General features: G+C 36.8%; 1 protein-coding gene across 2 annotated transcripts in view; it reads left to right on the plus strand.

Annotated features, from left to right (window-relative positions):
- LOC150099365 (protein held out wings-like) overlaps nucleotides 1-20,504 on the plus strand; it is a 173,868-nt gene that overhangs the window by 49,890 nt on the left and 103,474 nt on the right. For both annotated transcript variants that reach the window (XM_090403985.1, XM_090403984.1), the window contains exon 2: nucleotides 16,802-16,935. In XM_090403985.1, coding sequence (XP_090260111.1) covers nucleotides 16,802-16,935 — 134 coding nt within the window. The remainder of the gene's footprint in view (nucleotides 1-16,801; nucleotides 16,936-20,504) is intronic.

Consider the following 20,504-nt stretch of genomic DNA (forward strand, 5'->3'; position numbering starts at 1 on the left):
GTGAACAAACTATTCTTAGACTAACTTTACAGTTCGGAACTATGACCTATGTTAAACACAATAAATGTCCCGTGGATTCTCAGTCGATTACACATATAAGTAAACACAATAGAATTTACTTGCATATCTTCTTTAACTCTATTATACACCCGTTCCTTTGGCTTCCCATCTGTTTCAGGTTTTGACTTCTACGCAGAGATTCCGTTGTCTCACTTGGATGACTCGCGGGGCTTGGAGCACATTTTTCCTGATGTCTGTGAATTGGCCGAAGGGATCCGATGATCGAGGCACTAAGCAGACTCCTATTGGCAGTGCATGCTGGTCCTGCTTCTCTTCTCCCTCAGTAGTTTCATGGTTCCAGTGGCTGTCCCTCGTGGCCTTCAACTGAACCGACGAACACAGCGAATCAACTCGATCTGAAGTTCTCTCTTCTCTTCCTCCCTTCCTTCCCTTTTTTTCCCCCCTAGATGACCTTAAAGATATACAATGTATAAAGGTATACAATTTTCTCGAGTCTCTGGACAAAGGGTTGAGGCCCCCGAACATTCCCATACAAACCGTCTTGACCTTCACGTTAAAGCTCACTTTTAGTTCTCACCGAATATACACACCTAATCTTATTTTCAAATAGCGGAACTACTTCAGAACTATACTGTCCTTTTACCACTGATCTTGAAGGTGGTATCAGGCTGACTCTGAGCACATTAAAATTCACTTACATTATATACAATTCGTACATCAATACTATGCTGATTTCTAAGGCATCGCCTTTCAACCTTACAATTTAGACATTTTCTGTTTTGTACAATCTTGCATGTTAATTCCTTGGGGTTAAATACATGGGCATTTAAGATGTTTACATCATTAATACAAAATTTGTTAGGCTTGTTTTTGAGTTGCGACCTCTGTAAAAGTCGATGCAAAAAGAGGAAAAATCTTGCTGCATTGAATTTTACACTATCCCCATTTGAAATTTCTAGGCTCTCTCCTGTCTATCTTTTGTTCTTCCTACATATGCTGTGCTCATCTTGTTCTGTTTCTCTCAGGATATTCTCTTCTGTCAACCAGGTCTCACCAGTATCGATTTTACTCCCTTTGCTATACCACAAGTGCTAAGAACTCCTCGCATTTATTCCTGCTGCTTCTGCTTTAGTGATCATGCATGGTAGCCAACCACCAAATTGTGGTGGGTAGATATTCAAATAATTTAAAACTTTGATTTGTTTGAATAAGCAGTCAGTGTTGATTTCTCCAACAAACTGCTATCTCACTACCACAGTCATCACTCTTCCTATCAGATAAAAAAATTAATTTATCCATTTTTGGGACCATCCCTACCATGCTATCATTTTCTCTTTCTTTTTTTCTCTCTCCTCCCTATTAAAATCAAAGCTTTGACTGTTTTGTGTGCATGGACAAGATCCCATGCAACTACCCTGACATATATCCAGTGGTGAGCTATGGAAATTTTAACAACGGGCTCGCATTGTCGAGCAAAAAAAAAAAAAAACCATATTTCACACAAAAACATTTATTAATACAGCTTGTGTACAAATTCCAATCAAAAAGTGTGAGAGGACAATCAACCTGTAAAGGCTATCACTTTTGAACAAATATTTCATGATCTAAACATGAAATATTTGCACACAATCAACTCTGTTAATTGTTAATTTATCTTACATAAGAAAAACATTTTTTAACTATCAAATTATAAGTCTTTCATAAAACATTTGATTGGCTACTAGTTTTACCATACGATAAGCTACCAGAAGGGAGAAGGGTAAAGATAGCACATGCGCTTATTTTATTTTCAAACTTGGGCGCATTCGTTATAGAGGAGTTGAAACAATAATTCCAAATAATCTATACACTGCCGAATAGACTAAAAAACAGTTTTTTAGTCTATTCGGCAAAAAACTTTTTTTTTTTTTTTTGAAAAAATAAAAAAAGTAAACAAGAAAAATAAGGGGCTCGCAAATTTGAGAAAAATTTAACAAATGGCTCGCACGAGTCCCTTATAGCTCACCACTGCATATATCTCTAGTTTCCCAGCCTCTTTATATTCTTTCTTTCACTGAACAATTGAAGACTCCCCTATATTATTATTACGTTACTTTCCTGGAGCAAAGACTCATCTTAAGTTTGTCACTTAAGTGTGACAACTACAAACTTAAATGCAGTTTGTAGTTGTCACAAGAGCATTACAAGATTATTCTATAATAGTACACCCAACCCTTGAATTACAAAATAAACTGGTGCATTGAAATGATTACTTACTTATCCTCTTCGTGCCTCATGGCACATAAGGCCGAGAACCATTTCTTCCAAATACTTCTATCCTGAGCCCAGTTTGGCTTCTCTCTTGTGCTTCCAGCCAGCAAGTCGTCTTTTCAGTTGAAATTGATTCATGAGCAGAAATTGAATACTGAGTTTTTTCCATTATAAAATTCTTATGTAATTTCTTCTGATTGGAACAAAAGCCAAATAAATGATTTATGACATTAGAAAAAGAATAGAGTAACTGTTTGCTTTTTTTTACACATTAGTCACTTGCCTTTCAAATGGTTCACTATCCTTTTCCATTTACAGAAAGCCAACACACACACACACACACACACACACACAGAGAGACAGAGGAAGATATCTATATAAACAACTACATCATCTAGTCCAGCAGTATGAAATTCTAAAAACATTTACTAGACCTAAGCTTTTTGTTCTAATGTAGCTTTTCACAGAACTCAACTATCTTCACCATACCTTCTTGGCCAATGGCTAAAGCTCCAACAAAACAGATAAAATATTATATGGTGCCTTACTTTGCTCTCCCCTAAACACACAAGAACAAAACATCACTATTTCTGTTCTATATATCCAGGGTACATTTGAAAAGATATATCCTGAATATATAGAACAGAAATATCCAGGGTACATTTGAAAAGATAGCCAAAGTATGATAAAATATAACCCTTCATAACACATTATCAAATTGGCAACTGTAGTGTGTGAAGTTCCCTGTGATTTAGCTTACTTTGGATAGACAGGAAGATTTGTTAATCCGAAGAGCTGATACAAGACAGGAAGGCTTGTATCAGCTCTTCTTTTAGTATGACTGTTCCTGAGGGAATTACTATTGACCCCATTGGGAAGTAGTATTATTATTATACTGGAAGAACATAAGAAATACATTCATTGCCATTATTACAACAAGTCTGAACTGGCAGACTTGCCATAATAATACCATAAAACCTATGTGCTATATATATAATATAATATAAAAAGTGTGTGTGTGTGAGAGAGAGTCGTTACAGGTCAGAATGACTACATTTAGAGTCAATAATTGCTGTGAAGCATTCTCCTAACCTTAAGTATAGCTGCAATTAATCCAATACAAATTAAATTGTTTCACTTACTCATCGTATGTAATCTGTAACATGTTTTACTCTGAAGATGCTGGTTTGAAATCCAACAAAATATAAGCCAGTTAATTAACATCCCTTTTTATATATATATATATATATATATATATATTATATTATATTATATAATTTAGTTTTGCTTGGTATTGTAATACCTGTAAAATAAGTTATGAAAGATTGTATTCATTCTTTGGTGGCAACTTTTTTTCTATTTTTTTACCTATAGACTCATTTATAAAACCATTCTTTCCTAATTGTGACTCCCCACCCCCAGATAAACCCATTTTAATTTTGTTGGGTGAATTATAAGAAAAATCAGTTAATAATTTATTATTAAAATAATATAAAATAATTATTATAATATACAGGTAATAACAATCAGTTACAGATTACTGAAACTAAAAATTAATGAGGCCAGTTTTCATAGTTGTATTTTTAAATCATATAGTATTATATTCTTTATTATATAATTTGAACATCAATCATTTTGAGGCTTGTATCAGCTCTTCTTTTAGCATGACTGTTCCCAAGGGAATTACTATTGACCCCATTGGGAAGCAGTATTATTATTATACCGGTATCTCTATGGAGTCAGAAGATTCATCGTGGGAGTCCATTATTCACACAATACCTGTGATACCTCTCCTTAAGTTTATTCACTGATGGAGCACTCACAACTACCTCTGGTAACCCATCCCATCCTCCAAGCAAAATATCTAGTCCTGACACCTTGCCAACAACTCTCCTGCACAATTTCTGCTGGTCACTCCTTGTTCTCTTCTCTCCTTGCTATGTAGTAAAAAAAGGCTTCAGTTATAAAACTTTTAATAACTTAAATACTTCTTTCATGTCCTCTTTTTCACATATCAGCTAGTTTTTGAAGTGCAAACTATCAATCTGTTCTCATAAGAATCATTCCATAGACCTGCCAAAATATTTGTCACTTGCCTCTGGATGCTCTCCATTATTATACAAGCATCTCGATGAAGTCTGCAGAATAATTAAGAGGGTTCCTAACAGTTCACAGAACCACTAAACATTATTCACATAATACCTGTCTTACTTTACTTTGAACTCATTCACAACAAAGCACTCAGCACTGCTGACACTGGTAACCCATTCCACTCATTTGCTACTACAAGCAAAATATCTAGACCTCACTCCATTGCTAAACACACTTGTACTCAATTTCCAGGGATGATCCCTAGTTCTACCAAGAATATCAACCAATTTCTGTAACCTGCAGATCTTCAATTCAGTCAAGCATCCTGTATGATGCTTGGTTCACTATCCATTTTCTATGGCCATTATCTCTGTCACTCACACGTCTTGGCTCTTCTCCCAACTCCTCCTCAGTCCTAAAAATCCAGGCAACCAGATCTGTCTATCCTACAATAACCCAGATGGTTTGTACATCAAGGCTTTATACAGATGTATAATAACCTTCTTATCTCTTCTTCTTAGTGTGTGTTTTTAAATAATTAGGTATGAGCCTTATGAGCTATTTTAGGTACTTTTTGCAGTATGCCCTTTGAACTTTAACTTAGTCCACCAGCATTTCCAAATTTCTAACCTCAAATTTTCTGCAGCCCAGTTCTATCCCTGTAGTCCTAATCCTGTGGCTTCCTCTCTTTGAGAAGGTCGCAGCTGATTACAAGGGAGATAATGACGCAAGGTGTTTCCTGTTGCCTTCCTTGCCATAAGTATTTATGACTGTAGCTGTGTGTGTTCACGGGGGCCGGTGAACCAGAGTTTCCGGATGAAAATACCCTACCTCTGTATGAGACTAGCTAACTCGCCTTTCATTGAAAGAGACCAGATGAAGGTTCCTCACATTACTGACAGGAATCAAAACCCAGGTCTTTCCGACCATAGGGCTTCATCTATACTGACTGAGCTACAGAGGCTCATCCCTGTAGTACAAGGTTGAAAATTTTTTCATCACAAAACCTTACACTTTGCTTTATTTGACAGTATGGGCAATGGCTGTTGGTTTAATAGCCATTCTTCAGTGCCCATACTGTCTTTGATAACTATTGCTTTACCCAACTTTGCATCATCAGCAAACAACTGAATGCATCCCATCAGATTATTTCATAAGTCAGAGTACAAATTAAATTGCAGTGGCCTGAGTACAGAACACTGGAGTTACACCACTAGTTAGACCTTCTCCTGAACTGCTCCTTCATAAATTCTCTCTCTCTCTCCATCTACCCCCCTTGTATCTATACCCACTCATTCAAATTTATGTTAAGTTCCGTGAAATATCCTCAAATGCCATTTCAAAGTGCAGCAATATCATTGCCATTTTCTTTATCCATCTCATGTTACTTTATTATAAAGTTACTGAAGCTTGGCCACTCTTTCACAAAACAAGGCATTTCTATGGAGTCAGACACATTGCTGAAGACCCATTTTAACCATTGTTCGCAATTCTCATCTCTCTCCTTGAACCCATTCACCATCCGCCAAGCAAAAAATCTTACATGCAGACATTTTCTTGTTAATCACTCTTATACAATTTCCAGGGGCATGACCCCTTGTCCCTTTCCCTTACTGTCATGTGTTGAAAAAATATTTGGTGTCAATCCTATAAAATCCCTTCAATAACCAAATATAGAGAAACGATAAAGAGCCAAGAGGCTATTTTTTCCGCCGACATAAATTAAGTTAAGGGGATAATAAATCCCGTATTATTTTACAGCCGAGTACAAAACTTGGAGATCGAAATCTAAGAGTTTCATGCTGAAGAATTATCGGTGGATCCAAGTGTAAGTCATCACTTGGGTAGTACAAGACTAGGGCAACTCGGAGCAAGCTCCGTCACTATCCTTAATATTTTCTCATAATGTAAAACACAGCTCCTAGGAGATGTATTACTGTTTTACATTATGAGGAGAGGTCACTACCCAGACCGGTTTTGACCTTTATTGAGGTCTCATCAGTGAGTAGGTAGACCTGGAATACCAAGGTTTAAGTAAACCGAACTTACGTATACCCCTACTACGGATTTCGATCTCAGAGTTTTGTACCCGGCTGTAAAATAATACGAGATTTATTATTCCCTTAATTTATGTCGCTGGAAAAAATAGTCTTTTGGCTCTTTATCATAGTAATAATAATATATGGGTACACCGGTCTGGCAATTCAATAGTAGGGGTACATGTAAGTTCGGTTCACTTAAACCTTGGTATTCCAGGTCTACCTACTCACTGATGAGACCTCAATAAAGGTCGAAACCGGTCTGGGTAGTGACTTCTCCTCATAATGTAAAACAGTAATACATCTCCTAGGAGCTGTGTTTTACATTATGAGAAAATATTAAGGATAATGACAGAGCTTGCTTCACCTTTGCTCAGAGTTGCCCTAGTGTTGTACTACCCAAGTGATGACTTACACTTGGACCCGCCGATAGTTCTTTGGCATGAAACGCTTAGATTTCGATCTCTGAGTTTCGTACCCGGCTGTAAAATAATACGCGATTTATTAACCTCTTAGCTTAATAAAGAACTTAAAATGTTTGAAATTTATCAGAGAAGTTATGGGACATCAGAGTTGTCTTGGTGTGCACTGCTTAAAACAAGAGCTCTTCCCAGGTCCATATGTCCAGGGCTCTAGAAATATCACTTAAATCTACTGGTTCAAAAAAAAAAACTTGCCTATAGTACGAATTTTATAAAAGGTGTGTGTGCATGCATGTATAACAAAATGGTTTATCCATCATAGTATTACGCAACTGAGTTTTGGAGAGGAATTATGTAAACAAATGTCTCTGCTAATTTTTATTTATGCATCTCAAAATGACATGAAATGTAAAGAATGTCAGTTATTGCTGATGTCCTTAAACAAAAATTAGTTAAGGAAATTAGACTCCAGTAGGAATCTTCTTCTATATGCTTCTAAAGATATTTCAGATGAGGAGAAACTCATCCATTAGTGATGTGGGAGAGAATTCCCCATCTCTCTCTCTCGATTTGGTCTAAGATGTACTTGAAAAGGTATATTATAAATGTCATAATTCACTAGTAAGTCAGTGTTTTGGAAATAGGGTTTTGAGGCTCTTGAAAATGCATGGTACTTTTGATATGTAAAGGAATTTGGCCTGTGTTTTGTAAGTCATTTCCCTAATTCACCTGCTTGTAATGTTTGGCAGTCTCATCTCTTAAAAAGATTTATGGCATATATGGATTTTATGTAGGCTTTAAATCAAGAGGGATGGGGATTTGTTGGTTTGTAAAGTGTTTTCTTAACGATAATCTCAATATATAAGAAAGTGTGCAACTAGCACATTAATATTAATTTATTGTTAATGGTTTTAATGAGAACACAGACTAAGAAAATACTGTCTGACCACACATACGAGAACCTCAGTTGGCTTGTGCCAAGAAGAGTCAATTCATGTTGAAGGGGAGAGAGAAATAAGGCAACGTATGAATTGGTCACCAACACGAGAAATCACGTGTTTTATATGTAAACTTTTCCAACTGTTATACAAACAAAATAGTTACCACTTTATAAACTATAATATTCATAAAAGAGAAGTTAATTTTCCAACGTGTAATAATAAGATACTCGTCCCACAATACGGATTGATTACCCTATTATTGGAATAGATTCTCCTTCTGACATGCGCAGAAGTGTCGAAGGGTCTTGCATCTATGGGTGTACAGTAATAACTATTAACTTATTGCTGATATTTCGCTGGTATTCCATTCAGCATCTTCAAAGCACAAAAACAGTTTGTCACAGTACGCAAAACAACAACAATCTGGTATAACAAACTAGTTTAAATAGTTGCAACAGACAAAGACTGAAGTCCTAATTAGGTGCATCTATATTTGGGGGGGGGGAACAGAGAAAGCAGGTATTAATTAGGTCTTAAGATGACTGTCTCCCACATTTTTTGGTAAATTTATACAGCCATACTTGTTGAGATTTGGAGTATGTTTCAAGGCTTCTGTTGATTCCAGAAATAATCTCTGACTTATAGCGACTTATGTGTAACACTTTTGTTTTTTTCACAATTGATCCTGTGTGCAAGGGGTATCTAAGGCATGGTCTGCTAGACCTGACTTGCCATAACAACAGTGCCCAATGTATTTTTTTATGTTCACTGAAGTGGATGTCCACAATTCTTCCTGTCTGTTTCATAGTAAACTAAACTCGATCACACGAACAGGACACTTCATAGACTCCTGGATGTGATGAAGAGGAGATTCTTAATAAACATCAGCTATGGTACGTAGTTGATGTTCATTAAGTACTCTAGATATCTTTTCTGATGTGCCTTGAATGTATGGAATGGTGACAGTTTTGCTGTAGTCTTCTATGGTAGACAGTGGTGGTGGGGGGGGGGGGATTTCTGGAGAGCATTTAGTATTTTTTCTATCCTATGGGGATTATAGGCATTGGCTAAGAAGGTATGACATAAGTGAGAGAGTTCAGCAGTGCTCTTTAGGCTTTGGATACATTCTTAGTACATTTAAATAGCCAACACCCATCCACTTTACAATGGAACTGGAAGCTAATGACTGTCTGCCTTTCCTGGATACACTAATCATGCATCTTCCAGATGGGTCCCTATCCTTTTCGGTTTATAGAAAACCCACACATACAGGGAGATATTTGCACAAACAATCACACCATCACCCATCTCAGCAGTATGGTATACTAAAAACATTAACCTACAGAGCTAAGGCGATTTGGTTCAATGACAATGCTTTCACCTGAACTCACTCAACCATTACACCTTCTTAGCCAATGGCTATAATCCCCATAGGATAGAAAAAATATTAAATGCTCCCCAGAAATCCTTCCCACTGTCTATCACAAAAGACTACAGCAAAACTGTCACTATCTCATACATTCAAGGTACATTTGAAAAGATATCTAGAATGCTTAATAAATATCAGCTATTCACCATATTTAAACTTTGTCAAATTGGCAACTCTCATCCGTTCACCCAAGGATAGAATTTCTTCTTTATCACATCAAGGAGTCTATGAAGTGCCCTGTTTGTGTGATCCCATCTTTGCTTCCCAAATTTTAAAACTTTACACTTTGCAACATTGAGTAAAGTAATAGTGGAAGATGATGTATAGAGCTTGCAGGATGATTTAAATAGGCTGACAGTATGAGAAAAACATAATGGATTTCAATTTTAATGTGGAAAACATGTAAATTTATACATTTTGGGATAAACAGATTATAAGCTGTGTACCACATTGAGGTTGCTGTTCTCCAGGAAATTGAAGCCAGGGGTCTGGAGTGTAGTGGTATTTAGAGATCTGAGGTTTAGAGGACATATTTCTAAAGTACCCAAGGTAGCTCACAGGAATACTTGATTATTAAAGAACATTACAAGCAGTGATATGAGAATTAGCATCTCTCTCGATAAAGCCTTGATACGACCACATCCAGATTTCTGTGCTCAGGTCGGGTCATCTGGGTTTCTTGGAGAGAGGATCTAGAGCCGAGTGATCAAGATGATCTGTAGAATGCTTCCTAGGAGGATAGATTGAAGGTTTGTGGATTGCCAAAGTTGGTTGATAGGCAAAAAAAAAAAAAAGAGGGGGGGATGTGATAGAAACATTTCAGTTACTTAAAGGATTTTATAGGATTGATGTAGGGGAAATTGTTTCAGCACTTGACTGGAGGTAGCAGAACAAGAAGTCATCCCTGAAGTTGAGTAAAAGTGTGGACTATATTTTTCACTTGAAGAGTTGTGAATGAATGTAATAAGTTGACTGAATCAGTCTTGAGTGCTTTTTGTTAATAGCTTCGAGGAGAGGTATAATAGATATTGTGTTGCTGGTTTGGGACTCTCACAATGAGTGTTAGGCCTCCATGGCAGCATTTCAAATGGAATGTATTCTAGATGTTTGCTGAGAGGTTGTCCTCACTCTACCATAGAGCATGAAGACAGATTTTTGGTTATAACAGCAGAATGTAATTGATGCACCACAGCAGGTCAGCCTGCAAATTGGCTCCTTTCAAGCACAGGTACATGGATATCGCGATAAATTGGCAAGATGTTTGCGACAAATAGGCCTATATGCTTGAAGACCTGTAGTCTGTCTCTTTTTCCACAGTTCATTGTAGAGCGTGTTTTCAGTGGTCTTGTATCCATAAAAATTGGACAAGACACCAATGAGCTGATGTACTCTTTACAGATGAGTCATTTTAGTCTTTCCTCTGATTCTAGAAACACTTGATCTGGCATAAAAGTGGTATTGCTTACCATTGTGAGAATGTTCTTGAAAGAAATAGATATGGCACTGCTGGGGTCGTGGTGTGAGGAGGCATTGTGCTTAATGGATGCACCAAGCTACAAGTGCTGGAGAAAGGGACTGATTAGCGAATTATATTGCCATGAAATTCTTCATTGTCATGTTTGATTGTTCAGTTGTGCTGTAGGTGAAGAATTCATTTTTATGGATGACAATGTCACACGACATTGTACACGAACAGTGGAGATACTAATGGAGACCAAGGATATTAATTGAATCAAGTGGCCAGCATGCTCCTCAGGTCTCAACATCATAGAACACATTTGGGATGCAATAGTGAGATACATTGCTGCTCGAAATTCCCCTGCAGAAAATAAACAAGACCTTATCTTCTCTGAAGAAGTAGCAGGCCGGTTTGCCTCAAGAACTCCTGAATTACTTGGTTCTAAGCATGTTACGACACTGTGAGAGCTGCATTGCAGTTCAGGGTGGACATATTCCATGCCTCTGCATGATTTTCTGTAAGTGCTGTACATCAATTCCTTAACTACATTCATTAAGAAATTTAACTTTTGCCAGAAACGTATTGCAGTATAATTTGTACGAAATTTATAACACTTTTTTGTGTAATGTAATTTATTAGTATGCTGGCAATAAATTTGTCTACATTTGGCTGTAGTCATGAAAATATTTTCATATATATGTAAAAATGTAGTTTTCATCCTTAGCTTTTGGACACCAGCGTAGTTTTGTGGTTTTTTCTTAGACCTCTCAAGAATACATTGTCTTCACTATTATGTGCACACATTTGCAGAATGAGTGAGGACTGGAAGATAAAGACATTCATGTTTGGTATTATGGATGATGTAAACAGAAGAGGTAGACCATACAGAGAATGGATAGGCGAAATAAAGGACTGGTGTGGAATGGATGTACAGAAACTGTGACACTGTGCATTGGACAAAGAAAGGTGGAAGAAGATAGTGAAGGAAGCATCAGACACCAACAGGCAGTAAGCCATGGTTTGGGATGATGATGATAAAGTAGGCTCTAAGGCAGAAATATCAAATTATAGGCCAATCAGTATCTTAGGAATGGTGGTTAAGGTATTGGAAAAATTGGTGGAGGACATAATTCAAGACTCGGTGGATAGGAATATGATACTTCATAAGGGACAACATGGTTTTATGAAGAGCAGGTCTGGGCTTTGTAATTTTCTTACTTTTTTATAATAGTAACAATGGAGATTGATATGAATCTGGTGATTTGTATTAGAGGGGTGGCTGTTGGACAGATGTAGAAGAGTGGTTTATGGAGGAGTAGAGTCCAGGAGAAGACATTTGACCAGTGGCATACTACAGGGCTCAATATTATGTCCTCTGTTTTTAATTTGTACATCAGTGATATAGGAAATTATTTGACAAGAAATATTCAGCAGTTTACTGATGCAAAACTGGAAAGAGTGATGGTAAAGGAAGGTGATATTGTAAAATCTCATAATATTTAACTATGTAACTTATGTTTGCTTTTACATATTTTACTAAGAAGATTGCACCTAAAGAAATGTCAAATTTTGTCTGTAATAATCTTATATTTGTAATCAATTAACCATCAGCCTTTGTTAAAATAATGTGGTGCATGATATCATCATGTAACGCTGTTAACTCGTGTCTAATTCTAAGAATAGTGAAGAATTTAAGAATTGGCATATATATATATATATGGCAATTTCAAAAGACGCATGAAGTATGACATCATCATGGTAAGACGTCAATATCTGGCCATATGTGGAAGTTTTGAGAGGCGCGTGCATGTGTACAATGAAAGTCCAGGCCTATATAAGATAAGACGCTGAGAAGGAAATTTGTCTTAGGGTTCTCAAACTTCTGTTACTTGGGTCTGCCGTCACGTGAAGTCTGCTGTCGATAATTGAAAGAGAAGTGTTGTAGGTCTTAGGGTTTTTGCCTTCTCTTACCTGGGTCTGCTGCCACATGAGGTCTGTAGTTGAGGATCGAAAGAGAAGCATCGTAGGTCTTAGGGTTCTGAACTTTCTCTTACTGGGATTCGCTGTCACTTGAGGTTTGTTGTCAGTAATCGAAAGAGAAGCATTGTAAGTCTTGGGTTTAGGAATCTTCTATCTGGGTCTGCTGCCATGAGAAGTACTGTGTCTATCATTTGAAAGAGCTGCACATTACTGCCATGTTAAGGATCCAAAAGGACACAAAATAATCAACAACTCAGACAAAGAAGAAATTTGGCAGGAAATCAAGAACGAGCCAGCAGAAGGAAAGAACGGCATAAAAGGAGTGCTTCTGTGTGAGAAAAAAATTCATGTAAAAGACAGTGCTGAACGAGAATTGTAAGTACTTATGTATGTGATAATTCTGAACAAAACGTACATCAAGTGTATGTCTTTGGGTACAATAAGATAATGTAATTGATACTGAAATAAGCTTACTCAAGGTATGCTTTATTGTCAGTTTGTGTATATTTGACTGGCAGGATATTCTAAATTGTGATTTAGCTTTAAGGAAGTAAATTAGAACTAAGTTTGAATTAGGAAGAAGAATTGAAAATAACAAAGAATTGTAATAAACTGTATGTGTGTTAATGTGAGTCAAATTGTAAATATTCCTTTTTGATTTAATTAAATGGTTTGTGAACAACACATTGGACTGATTCTGTCAGTGCACTATCCTGAAAATTTTGAATTTGCATAAGATAGAAGTTTGTGATCATTAATTAAGCCATGACTAAATTAAGGTAAGGATTAACATAAGTGGGGAATACAAACAATATATGCTTTGTCTTTAGTTCTTATAATCTCATATTCAATACGTAGTCTAACTGGCACAGTTGTAAAACAAATAAATTTGTTAGACTATAGAGTGTGAGAACATAAGATATAGGAGAAATAAATAAATGGCAGCAGTTGACCATTCACGAATATTAAGTAAAGAGAATAAAGACAAAGCAGGGTAATAGAAAGACAATGTTTTTTTACAATATAGAGATCCTGGAGGATGACTTGGACTAACTGTATTGGCAAAGATAAATGGATGCCAATTTAATGTGGTCAAGCTTATTGTGATGCACTTTGTGCATCACAATAAGCTTGGCCACATTAAATTTCTTCACAATATTTTGAAGAAATCACAAGCTTTGTATTGTATTAATGGAAGCAGGAAACTGATGGGGTCAGGGACTTGGGGGTAAAGTGTGGACATGGAGTTGAAGTTTATAGGACATATCACAAAGGTAATGAAAAGAAGACATCAGGTCAGATTATGTGGATGTTGAAGAACACACTAACAAGCATTAATAGAGAAGTTGTTTTCCTTTATAAGGCTTTAATAAGGCCCCATCTGGACACCTAGATTCTGTAGGGATGAAGAGGATCCAGAGGTGTCATTTGAGATTGTGGCAGGTCTATGGAATGCTCCCTTTGAGAATAGATTGGTCGGTGGTCTTCAAAAACTAACTGACATGCTTTTATCATGTCTCCTCTTTTTATGCCTATCTTAGTAAAGGGATTTTATAGGATTGGCACCGAAGTTTTTTCAGTAATGAGTTACTAATGGAAATTGTGTGAAGGAATGCAGTTAGCAAGTTTGTTAGAACTAATTTTTTCACTTGGAGAATGGTGAATGGGTTGCCAGAGATGGCTGAGAGTTTTTTTTTGTCAATCAATGAGTTTAAAGAGAGGTATGATCGGTATTGTATGAATAATGGATCTCCTGCGATGAGTCTTCTGACTTCATGGAGATACCTGTATAATAATATTGCCACTTCATCATGGAGATATTACTGATGACATACATCATTTTAAATATTAGTATTACATATTTAGGAAAGTTGTGTATGTAGATAATTTTATTAATTTATAATGATTTGATTCTAATTTATTCCTATTTTATAAAGGCCTAATTTTATTTATCTTAATGTATAAAGTGTTCCAAGACTGAAGAGGACACAATTTGGTGTAAAGTGGATGACAAACAATGTCAAACAGGAACTGCAGACGAAAAAGAAGTTGTTATAGAAGAGATATAAGGAGTGGGGGGGGGTAGCAGATGCATGAAGAATGTAAGACTCTGGCCACGATAGTGACCAGTATTGTAAGGAAGGTGAAACTGGAATATGAGAAGAGATTGGCGCTAAGATTCAAAGAAAATCCTAGGGAATTTTTTAGCTATGTGACCAATAGGAGGAGAAATGATTGTGGAAGAATGACATTGTGGGATAAAAATGGGAATAGAGTGAGCATAGTGAAGTTGTTCAATGAACATTTTATTGGAGTATTTCACCCTGGAGAAGCAAATTTTAATACTAGAGGGATAGGGCAGGTTCGTGGTTTAGAGGTGCAGGAGGAGTGTGTGTGTGTGTGTGTGTGTGTGTGTGTGTGTGTGTTTCACCACAGGTTTTTGAGAGAATGTGCTAAAGAACTGACAGCTTCGTTCCCATAGCCAGATTTTCACTGAAAATCTGGCTATGGGAAAGGTACCCAAGGAATGGAAGGAAAGTAAGATTGTGCCATTGCATCAGAGCAGTAGCAGACTGGAAGTGTCTAATTGTGTTTGTGTTTCATCAATAGTTAAATCTTGGAGAAATTAGTGAGGAACCATCTACAGCATTAGGCAGATGAGGGTAATGTTATCTGTGAGTCAACATGGATTTGTTAAGGGGCCCTCTTGCTTTAGTAATATGATTGCCTTTTATAATTAAGTGACGAGCAGTTGATGAGTGAAGGTATATACTGCCATTTTTTGGGATTTTGCAAAGGCATTTGATAGGGTACCATGTGATAAGCTGATTAAGTTGAAGCATATGAGTTTAGATGTTGGGTTAGTCAACTGGATTCAGGATTGGCTTCTGATAGGTATCAGAGAGTTGTGTATTGTTGGTCATTATCAAGGAGGCAGAAGGTTACAAAGTGAGATCCTGCAGGGCTCAGTATTGGGACCTGTATTATTTAACCTTTATATCAATGACATTGGCAATGAATTGCATGGGGATATTCAGTTGTTTGCAGATGATGTGAAGCTGGGAAGGGTTATTAGTAATAGTGCAGATGTGGCAGCTCTGCAAAAGGATTTGAATAAACTAGACAGATGAATGGGAGTATCAGTTTAATGCAGCAAAATGTAAAGTCTTGAAGTTTGGGATACATCAATGGGAGGCTGCATACTCGATTGGAGGAGCTGTACTGGAGGAAGTGTGTTAGATGAGATCTGGGGGTGATAATTGATAGAAACCTGAAATTCAGGAAACATATTGCAAATGTGGTGAAGGTAACCCAGAGGATTGCTGCAGTACTGAGAAGGACGCTGACCTGCAGAAATAAGAGTTATTATTCCACTGTATGCACACATCGTGAACACACAGGGATACAGCCAGGAATACTTCGAGGCATAGGGGTGACCATTCTATCCTCGTATTTCGGTTACGAAATCCAAGCATGCTTGGAGGGTTGTGGGCCTTAAAGGCCTGTTAAAGCCATTGAGATAGATAGATTCCATTGTATAAGACCCTGATCAGATCACACTTACACTATTGTTCTCAAATTTGGTCCCCAGGATTTAAATGGGATAAATGGAAAAGGTACAGAGGTGGATAACAAAGATGGTTTCAGACCTGTACAACGTTAGATATGACGATCGGCTGAGAGAATGTAGAATTTGGTAGATAGAAGGAGAGGTGATATGATTGAGACTTTTAAACTGTTGAGAGGTACTTACAGGGTTAACACTGGGGAGTTCTTTCATTTTGTGGAACAGCAGGAAGTAGCGATGACATGGCGAAAGGTAGCTGTGAGCAAGAGGGTGAGGAGTGGTTTCTTTGTATGGAGGGTGGTTGAACTATAGAGTGGTGAGAGCAAGAATGGTCAATGAGTTCAAGGAGTGGTATGATAGACTGTGTTTCCTAGGAAGGACCTCCCATGATGAGTCTTTTGACTCCATGGAGGCCTGAATAATAATGATAATAATTTCACACTAATTTCTAATATTCACATTCTAATTTATTCAGTATAAAGTTTTCTCTTAATGCAATCAGTTGTTGCATATTTTTGCTAATATTTCTTTTACAGAACAGATTTAATTGCTTTAGTGCTTGTAAATTTTAATGTAACTATTTTAATCATGTCATTAACAGAAATAAGTAAAGTAAGGAGTTCCTTGTTTCAAATAAATGGAACTAAGAGAAAACCACTTGATTTGCCAGATGCTGATGGAACTATAATTGCAAGATCAGAAAAAGTATATGTGCCAGTCAAAGAACATCCAGATGTGAGTTTCTATTAAGTTGTATTTGTTTAAAATAAGATCTAAAAATTTTAAAAATATAATTTTATATAAGACTTTTTAATATCTTTTATAAAAGCATTAATGAAGAAGGGCATTTCCATTGCATGAAAATGCAAATGAAGCATTAAAAAAATTATGAAAACTAGAACCTTTTTTATATTATCCTTGCCTCCATACATACACACAGATGGGTTCACAAGACCTATACCATAACAGTGTATGGGCAAGCGGTTAATGAGAAAGAATGAATCTATTAACAGGGTTCTTGAAAAGCTCATGGGTCACATTCATTAGTAAAAAAACAATACGATAAGGCTGTTCCAAAATTCCATCTATCTCTGCTCTGGAACAGAGCAGAGGTAGATGGAACTAAGGAGAAAGATAAGAAGTTGGTTTGATATGCCTAGAATTGAACTGTGTATGGATATTTATTAGATGAAAACAGAAGCAAGTGCAATGGAACAGTACTCATGGATGTACCTTATTAAAAAAATTTAAAAAAGAATAATGCAAAAAAAGGGACTTTGAGAAAGTGACTAGAGGCAGTCTTTAAGAGTGGGATCACCTATTAGGCAGATTTTCCTCTTCTGTGCAAAATAAAGAATTTTTTGACAGGCTTTACTTGCACTATCTCAAATGTGAGAATAATATTCTAAGGTTGGTCAGATTTGGGATTTCTGCTCCAGCTCATAACAGAAGAGTTTAAAACTGAGCAGAAGAGAACTAGTGCATTGAGTGAAAAAAATAGTAAGTACAGCTAGTCCTCGACTTACGCCATTCAATACTTCTGAGTATGGAATGGCGTAATTATCCCCATAAGGATAATTACTAATTAGTAATTATTTAATTAGTAATTATCCCCATAAGGATAATTACTAATTAAATAATTAAGTTAATAATTTGGGAACTAGTTTCCTTGAGAACTGTGCCCTCAATTCTGTGATGATCTTCGTGGCTTCACAGAAGAAGACATCACCGAAGCCAGAAAAGCTGTGGTGGATAGTGGCAATGTACTGCAATTGGACATCAATGAAAATGAGGTAATTGACTTACTAGAGTCCCATTCACAAGAATTAGCCAATGAAGACCTTATGAATATAGAGAAGTAGCTGATAGAAACACAAGAACATGAAGAATATCAGAATATCCAGAGCCTGGAAAGTTTACGACAAAAGAATTAGCTGAAGTCTTTTGTCTCATCGAAGTAGGATTTGCTAAGCTTGAGGAGCAAGATCCTAACATTGAACGGTTTACAAAGGGTTACTGTGCAGTTAGTAAGAATATCAGCTGCTACAAGGCCATTTATGAAGAAAAAAAGAAAAAGCTGTTCAAACAACCATCTAGATACCTTTTTCAAAGAAACAGACTTCAGTGGTAAACTCCCTTCCTCCAGCAAAAGAATCAAATCCTGATTCTCCAGCACCAGGTCAATCCTCTCTAGCACCAGAATCTGATCCTGATTCAAATCCCGATTCTCCTCCACCCATTCCATCCTCTCCAGCACCATCTCCATCGTCATCTTCCAATTAATGTTAGCCTGCCTTCTGTTTATGTTCTGTTTGTTTGAATTAAAAGAAAGAGTACAATAGTTTCTGTAACTTATTAGTACAGTACAAGTGATATTATTACCACATATGAGCCATTGTAGTATTGTTATTATTATTATCGTATATGCGCTGTTCATCAGGTATATCCGAGTTACATACAAATCTGACCTTAAGACGTTGTCAGGAACGTATCTCGTCTGTAACCCAGTGACTGCCTGTATTTGGGAGGCTGAGGAAGCCATAGATGGTAATGTGTTTATACCAGGATAAGTTATTATTATTATGTAACACCTCCAGGGAGTCCAAAGACTAATTGAGGGAGGCCTACTCTACAACTCTGTCTCCACCACTCAATCCACCAACTACAACAAACTGCAACTACCATCATCTACACCAACACAATCTACCACCCACCAAGTTATGTTGAAGATAAGCCCGTGGGGGGGGGGAGCTGATCTCAACTAGAAATCTTAATATCAAAAGTAAAAGAGTAAATCCAATTTTTTTTTCCCCTGAGTAATAAGGAAAGGACTGTGTTTCGATAGCATTGAAATTCATTATCTTCATTCCAATTTTTAACTTGGAACATTTGAATACTAAAAGGTTTCTTGAATGAACAAGAGAAATGCCTACTGATTGGTGAAGCAGATAGCATATCACCTCTCCAACTAACAGGTTGTGAGTTTAAATCCCACCATGGGCATGGATGTTTGTAAATGCCTACTCTGGATGCAAATGTGTGGCTTATTGAGTTTATAAGGTTTGTCTTTACAAAAAAAAAAAAAAGGTAAAAAAAAAAGTACTGTCATCAACAAAACTATGACTAGGATTTGAAGTTAGAGAGCATCATTGATATACAGAGTACATAAAACTTTGGCATACCCAACCATTGATGATAAAAAAAAATAAATAAATAAAAAATTCTGGCACTCCAATCACAGAAGGTGAGATCTTATATAAGATAATAGCTTGGTAAGAAGACCTCAGTGGCAGACGTGATCAAATGCCTTAGAAATATCAAGAGCATCCACATGAATATTTCATTTCCAATTGTTTTCATGACCTGTGGACAAGGTTAGTGAGTAGGTCTACTATAGAACAAGAATGGCAGAATCCATGCTGATGATCACTAAATAACAAAATAGGTTGCTGTGTAGTGAAGCTGTTGTTGATGACTTTCTCCATTACCTAATGTATTGAGGTGGGGGTAGCTGGACAGCAGTTTGATGGCTGACTTTTATCTCTTTTTAGGGACAGCTGGAAAGTTTGTTTCTATATCTCATTTGGCAGATGCCAGATGAGTAAAGAGCTTATTATAAGTGATATAAATTGAATTTTAATTCTAGAGCTCAAGTTTTGAGCACAATTAGAGATATACCATCTATACCAGGAGACTTATTAGTATCAAGACTAATAGAATTTTTGTCTTTCTGGCAAAAGATCAGAGGAATGCCTCCTGATTTTTCTTAGTCATCTCTACAATTTGTGTATAGATGACAGTTAATGCTTAGAACTCTACCATGGTGCCATCAAGTAACTTGTCAAAAGTGGAAACAAGGAAAGCCTTAACCTTTCCTTGTCCAACAACCTTAGCTAGGAACCACCATCATGTGCCAGTTGAGCAGAAGTAGCATATTTCATATGAAGTCTGCTTTGGATTTGTTTATCTTACCCTTGTTTTTCAGGCTGTGATGGTGTAAACTGAGTGAGAAGCTAGTTTCATTGGAGCCATGCATTCATATATGTGCTGTGTTTTTAGCAAGAACTGCTAAGACACTCCCCCCCCCCCCCCAAGAACCAGAGCTTGAATAGAGGTAAGTGGTTTGCAGTGGAGTGGTGAATGAAGGCCCTCATTACAGTAAAGATTATTTCAGTTATTTGGTCAGTGTCAGAAGAGTAGAAACAGCACTCAGACCATGGAAAAAATCACTTATACATTCCCATTCATCTCTCAAATTTTTCCCCCACATTTGCAAACTGCACTCATTTCTCCTTGCACATCTC

The sequence above is a fragment of the Typopeltis vanoorti genome, chromosome 14 (assembly GCF_054136105.1).
Source record: "Typopeltis vanoorti isolate ZY-2024b chromosome 14, IOZ_Tvanoo_1.0, whole genome shotgun sequence".
NCBI lineage: Eukaryota > Metazoa > Arthropoda > Arachnida > Uropygi > Thelyphonidae > Typopeltis > Typopeltis vanoorti.